The sequence below is a fragment of the Bufo gargarizans genome, unplaced genomic scaffold (genome assembly GCF_014858855.1).
Source record: "Bufo gargarizans isolate SCDJY-AF-19 unplaced genomic scaffold, ASM1485885v1 original_scaffold_2103_pilon, whole genome shotgun sequence".
Taxonomy (NCBI): Eukaryota; Metazoa; Chordata; class Amphibia; order Anura; family Bufonidae; genus Bufo; species Bufo gargarizans.
Genome location: NW_025334643.1, coordinates 77,557 through 84,617, shown reverse-complemented (window position 1 = coordinate 84,617; position 7,061 = coordinate 77,557). Strand labels below are relative to the sequence as shown.

The 7,061-nt window shown below is 52.2% G+C and overlaps 1 protein-coding gene across 1 annotated transcript; it reads right to left on the bottom strand.

The window, feature by feature from the left end:
- Positions 1–2,253: 2,253 nt before the first annotated feature.
- LOC122923967 (alpha-1,6-mannosyl-glycoprotein 2-beta-N-acetylglucosaminyltransferase-like) lies at positions 2,254–5,208 on the bottom strand. The gene is made up of 2 exons (XM_044274866.1): positions 5,186–5,208; positions 2,254–4,857 (listed from the first exon to the last, which is right to left on the bottom strand). The coding sequence occupies exon 2, from the start codon at positions 4,745–4,747 to the stop codon at positions 3,491–3,493; it is 1,257 nt and encodes a 418-aa protein (XP_044130801.1). The 5' UTR covers positions 4,748–4,857; positions 5,186–5,208; the 3' UTR covers positions 2,254–3,490.
- Positions 5,209–7,061: the final 1,853 nt, after the last annotated feature.

The window sequence follows — 7,061 nt, the reverse complement described above, 5'->3', positions numbered from 1 at the left end:
GACAAGACTATCAAACTATGAGTCTTATGACAAGACTATTAGTCTTGTCATAAGACTATGAAACAAATAGATGGCGCTGTTCATCTTGTTGGGGTGCTAGTAAGTGGGGCACCCTGCTTAAAGGGAACCCTGTCACCGGGATTTTGTGTATAGAGCTGAGGACATGGTTTGCTAGATGGCCGCTAGCACATCCGCAATACCCAGTCCCCATAGCTCTGTGTGCTTTTATTGTGTAATAAAAAAGGATTTGATACATATGCAAATTAACCTGAGAAGAGTCCTGTCCCTGACTCATCTCACTTACAGGACTCGTCTCAGGTTAATTTGCATATGGATCAAATCGTTTTTTTTTTTCACAATAAAAGCGCACAGAGCTATGGGGACTGGGTATCGCGGATGTGCTAGCGGCCATCTAGCAACCCATGTCCTCAGCTCTATACACAAAATCCCGGTGACAAGGTTCCCTTTAACAAAGTCCACACACCGTGTAGCACTCAGCCTTTTGCATGGAAAATTTGTGATTAGAATATTTGCGATCTACACTACACATGAACAGCGCCATCTATTGGATTCATAGTCTTGTCATAAGACTATGAAACCAATAGATAGCGCTGTTCATGAATGATTACAAGCAGGGCAATAGTCCTCAGATACACCCTAGCAAGCTTATATTACCGCAGATAAAGTGCTAGAAGATGTGTGAAGGATAGCAGCAATCCGATATAGACCTCAGTGTTAGCGCAGGCTATTATAGGCTGAGCGCTACACGGTGTTGAGCAGGTCGGCCCACTTACTAGTGCCCCAACAAGATGAACAGCGCCATCTATTGGTTTCATAGTCTTATGGCAAGACTAATAGTCTTGTCATAAGACTCATAGTCTAATAGTCTTGTCATAAGACTATGAAACCAATAGATGGCGTTGTTCAGGAGTAGTGTAGATCGCAAATTTTCCATGCAAATGGTTTTTCAGCTGAAAAACAAGGCAGATTCTGCTCATTTGCATGTCTTTGCCATATGCCCATGTTTATGTAAATGAGTTCATATGACAAAACTGTATAGAAAGGTTATTCAATATGATGTCAGGCTACTTTCACACTAGCGTTATTCTTTTCCGGCACTGAGTTCCGTCCTAGGGGCTCAATACCGGAAAATAACTGATCAGTTTTATCCCCATGCATTCTGAATGGAGAGCGATCCGTTCAGGAGGCATCAGGACGTCTTCAGTTCAGTATTTTTGCCTTTTCAGGACAGAGAAAATACAGCAGCATGCTAGGGTTTTATCTCTGCGGCATGCTACGGTTTTATCTCTGTCCAAAATTCCGGATCAGTTGCTGAAATGCTGGATCCGGCGTTAATTTACATTGTAAAATGACGCAGTACAGGGAATGGCCACAGGGTGGAGCAGCACAGTTTAGTTTAGCAGCCCAGGCCCATCTGCTGCACCACAGCCCCACCCGGTGGTCAAACACAGCACTGACATGTTTGCACTATTGTTATACCGGACGGTAATCTGCAGCCATCAGATCTGACGCTGCGGTCTGCATTTCTCCAGAATGGACAGTAGTGGTCAACCTGTGACAGTGTGAGGTCCTGAAACTGGGGAAGCTGGAGTTCCCCCTTAGTGCGACATCACACCTGAGCAGTCATGCAGATCTGTTCACCTTCAAATAGAATACCAGTACGTCAGTGAAGACTGACATAACGCAGAGCAGGGGAGGAATGTAACGCTGCATTTCAGGTATTTCCTGCTCTGCCGCGGTGCACTCACATACAGCAGGATGGCTGCCCAGTTCATGAATACAATGGTAGAACAGTGAAGACTGACATAAGGCAGAGCAGGGGAGGAATATAACGCTGCATTACAGGTATTTCCTGCTCTGCCGCGGTGCACTCACATACAGCAGGATGGCTGCCCAGTTCATGAATACAATGGTAGAACAGTGAAGACTGACATAAGGCAGAGCAGGGGAGGAATATAACGCTGCATTACAGGTATTTCCTGCCCTGCAGCGGTGCACTCACATACAGCAGGATGGCTGCCCAGTTCATGAATACAATGGTAGAACAGTTAAGACTGACACTGAGCACCAGCTCATTGTCCCTCTACTCATCGGCTCTGTAGAAAGTTTGGTGACAACCAGTAGACGTTCTGTGATGGCGCATTTATTAACGGCATGCGCCATTTTTGATGAAGGCAGCGCCGGACCCGTGACCGCCCCGAGCGAGGCACAGACATTCACACCACACACGAGTCGTCAGATTAAACTTTATCTTTCCTTCAATCACAATATATTAATTATAACAGAACATTACAAGATGGAGGTGCGAGGCACGCAGCACTTCACGCCCCAACGGGTGACATTTGGTATGTGCAGTATACACGCAGCATCGACAAGCGCCACTGATATGATTGAGGCACGAGGCGCCAGCCAACACTGCAGTACATCAATGAGGCACCGAGTAACATTATGGCTAAATAGTATCGGCAGCACCTGGAGAATGGTCAGCACTGGTGTTACTACGGAGGCTGCCACCCGCCCAGGCACCACCGACATGACTGAGGCATGAGGCACGTGTTACCTTATGCCTCAAGGACAGCTCTAGGGCAATAGCTTTAGACGGACTTCTCTCCCATAATAAGCATGACTGAGGCATGAGGCAGATAGTGCCTGAAACCTCACTGGTAGCAACACTGAACAGTTAGCGCCGCTGACATGACTGAGGCGTGAGGCACATGTTACCTTACACCTCAGCATTTGGTATGTGGCTTCTTCCATAATAAGAGTCAAGTCAATCAGCACCTCTGACATGACCGAGGTATGAGGCACCATGTTTCACACCTCAATGGTGTCGCCCAGTAGACATTTTCTATGATTCTCTAATCTTACAGGACTGAGGCATGAGGCGCACTCAGCACCGCCGACTCCTGGTAAACAGTTAACATTTGGTATGTGCAGATCGAGGCATGAGGCACCAGGATTCACTGCCATTATCTCCAGAATGCTGGCAGACCGGTGGAGCGGAATGTGAACGGAGGCCGAGGACAGACGAGGGAGGTCACCAGGAAATGGGGGGGGGGTAGTCAGGCTGTGACCCCGCCTCCAACAGACAAGGGGTGGGGTCACAAGTAAGGCACACAGATGTCGAAGAACTACAACTCCCAGCATGCTCAAAGATGAGTGGTGTAATACATGTGACCCAGATAAGGCAACACGATGGGCATTCAAGTCTCCAGGGCGAGAACTTCCTGCCAATGTCCATTCAGCTAATTTCTCCTTCTTCTCCCGGAAGGAGCCAAGATGGCGGCACTTGGCATAGTAAGCAGCAACTAAGGGGGGCAAGCGCCTGACATGCCCACATGGCGCGGCGCTATGATCGCGCCCTCAGATCGCTGTAATGGCGGCGCCAATAATCCCTGAGGAGTTTAAGGTTTGGGTTGATTTGGTCGCATTCAGTCATCGTCAGGAACGAAGGGTATGAGACACGGCACTAGAGCCTGGCATAAGACTGGCACAGGGTGTGGTCCCTGATGTCCCCCCAGCCGCCGTTCTTCATGGGCGGCGGGTTGCGCATTTCCTGCTGCCGGCTGGCTATGTTGATGGCCTTTGGGAAGAGCTGGCCACTCAGTTGCCGGATCTTGGCCCGCAGAGCCTGGGAGGAGGCATCCATGTTGGCGCAGGGTCCGTAGCGCCCGCACATACCGCCATCCTCAGCTTTGGCGGGCAGCGTGAGCACTCGCGGCAGGCGGGCAGACAGCACCTTGAGTGGGTGTGCCAGGCAGGCGGCAGAGATGTGCTGCAGGCTCCAGTCCCAGTTGTAGTCGTCGTAGGTGCAGAACTGTGCCAGGCATCCCATCAGCTGGTAGTACGTCTCTCTTGATACTGCGATGGCGGCGCTGTGCCGCGGGGCCACAAAGCCGCTCAGTTCCATGTGCTGCGGGTCCGGTGACGTCTCCGGGACACCCGTGCCACCCAGGCTCAGCATGTGGCAGCCTTCCTCTTGGCATTGTTTCTGCATGAGCCTTAGGACGTGCAGCCAGTCTGGGAACAGGTAGCTGCCCTCATCCAGGAAGAGGATATGCCCACCGTGCCCGCTCACCTCCCGCACCCTCTCCCATATGAAGTGCAGCTTCCACCACCAGTGGTGCTTGTCCTGGGTGAAGGCAGCCTCTCGGTAGTGGCCGTGGCTGTCCGGGTACTTGGCATTGCTGCAGCCTTTGAGAAGGGCAGACTCCTTGGGCATATCCCGTGGGCAGTCGGCAGGGTCGTTGCCAGGAAACTCATCCGGATAGAAGCTCAGGCTGTATGGGAAGTAGACTGGCAGCACCCGGCAGAAGTTTATGGACGCCATGGCGCGGGCAGCCTCCGGGCACGGCTGCTGCATGCTCAGCACCAGTAGTAGGCGGCTAGTGGCCCCCGGGCCAGCGCTCTGCAGAGACTCAGCCAGCAGCTGCAGCCGGGACCCGCTGCCCGGCCCTCCGCGGACCTGCACCACCAGCACCAGCTCAGGACGACCAGGAAACTGCTCTGCATTGCGCATCGGCTGCCGGAGGTTGTTGCGGTAGGCTGCCAGTCTCTTCTGTAGCGGAGCGCCACTTGGCAGCTGGAAGCCGGAGGGATCCTTCTCGCTGGGCGGCTCCGTGGGCGACGGGTCATCCAGGCGGGAAGATGTGAGCAGCAGCCAGGTGCCGAGGGCCAGGAGCAGCAGCAGGGCGGCGATCTTCTTCTTGTGTAGGGTCAGCCGCATGGCAAGAGCTGGGTGCCAACTGGGGGGGGGTACAGGACTGAGCCCTCTGCCACCAGACACCAACTGTGCCCCTCTACATCACCCACTATATACCCCTGTGCCCTACACACCTCACTATACTGTATACCCCCTGTGCCCTACACACCTCGCTATATACCCCTGTGCCCTACACACCCCGCTATATACCCCTGTGCCCTACACACCCCGCTATATACCCCCTGTGCCCTACACACCCCGCTATATACCCCTGTGCCCTACACACCCCGCTATATACCCCTGTGCCCTACACACCCCGCTATATACCCCCTGTGCCCTACACACCCCGCTATATACCCCTGTGCCCTACACACCCCGCTATATACCCCTGTGCCCTACACACCCCGCTATATACCCCCTGTGCCCTACACGCCTCGCTATATACCCCTGTGCCCTACACACCCCGCTATATACCCCTGTGCCCTACACACTTCACTATATACCCCTGTGCCCTACACACTTCACTATATACCCCCTGTGCCCTACACACTTCACTATATACCCCTGTGCCCTACACACCCCACTATACTGTATACCCCCTGTGCCCTACACACCTCGCTATATACACCTGTGCCCTATATACCCCCTTTACCCTACACACCTCACTATATACCCCCTGTACAGTACACACCCCACTATATACCCCCTGTGCCCTACACACCTCACTATACTATATACCCCCTGTGCCCTACACACCCCACTATATACCCCTGTACAGTACACACCTCACTATATATCCCCTGTGCCCTACACACCCCACTATATACCCCTGTGCCCTATATACCCCCTGTACCCCATAAACCTACCCCTCAGGCCCGTACCTGCCCCTCCCCGGGCACCTCAGCCTCTCGGTCTCCTCCGTCCTCCAGGTACTGAACACCTGAACTGACTGACTGGACTTTACACGGCCATGGGGTGCGTGACGTCACGTCCAACCAACCAATCACACAGCACTGACGACGCACTGCGCCACAGGACCGCCCATAGGGGAGTGTCTGGCGTAAACTTTTCACCAATAAGAATGGAGCTGAGTGAGCGGACGGCCACGTTTACTAAGGGCAAGGGTGCCAGGACTTCAGCCCGTACTGCTTACAGGGGGCCGTCCTGATGAGACGTTGGTGAATAAGGGGTTAACACAGCCTAGAGGGGTAGACACGTGATGTAAGAATTATTGGGGCGTGGTTCCCCCATTGTAATCTCCGGGGTCCTGCCAGTCCCCGAAAAATAGGGACCACTCCCATCATTTCCATTACTACAACCACCTTGTGTCATCTAGAATCCTGGGTCCTAACCCTTATGGCAGAGTGTGACTACCCGAGTCACTACTACCCTCATCATCATATTAGGGAGAGTACAGGCTATGAAGTGCTGAGCACCCTATGACACATCCTATGTAATAATGGGTGTGATCGGTAATTTAGAGCGTAAGCTCCTGTGCCCAGTGACTAAAGATAATTCTCTCCGATTGCCGCTTCTCTTTCTGAGCCGGAGCCAGGATTTAATGTTTCCCAAAATCCGACTCCTGAGGATGAGACCCAGGACCCCAGCGCCCTGCCCCCACAGCAGGATGGTCCATCTCAGCACATGGCACTCGCTGAGGGCTCGATCACACGACCGTATGGCTTTTTCAGTGTATTGCGGGCCGTTTTGTACGGTTCAGTTTTTTGTTTCAGTAGTGTTTCCGGTTCCATTTTTCCGTATGAAAACATAGAAAAAATTGGGCAGGGTATAACATTTTTAATAGATCGTTCCGCAAACGGAACGGATATGTTAGACATACGGAGTACATTCTGTATGTGTTCCGTTTTTTTTTTTTTTTTTGCAGACCCATTGACTTGAATGGAGCCACAGAACGGGATTTGCGGGCAATAATAGGACATGTTCTATCTTTGAACAAAAAACGGAACGCATACGGAGTACATTCCGTTTTTTTTAGCAGAACCATTGAAATGAACGGTACGCAAAAAACGGCCCGTAAATAGGAAAAAAAAAAAAAACTGTCATCTGAAAGAGGCCTGACAACAAGGTTACCAGAGCCGGGGCCCAGACTGACACTTTTACAGTCATCAGCCAGGATAAGCGGCGTCGCCCGCTGTCATTATACTGCGGTGAAGTCATTTATGACTCTATAAAGACTGGGGTGACGGCCTCGGATACGCCCCGGGTGTGGGGCCCCGGCTGCCCTCAGCGCAGAGCATCGTACGAGGTACAGAGCCAAGATCCAAAATCGTATCCCCCTATAGAGAGGATAAGCGTCGCACTGGGGTCCCTGGTCACA

What these genes read in the sequence shown, in the direction of transcription:
- LOC122923967 (XM_044274866.1), bottom strand. Translation starts at nt 4,747, where the DNA reads ATGCGGCTGACCCTACACAAGAAGAAGATCGCCGCCCTGCTGCTGCTC.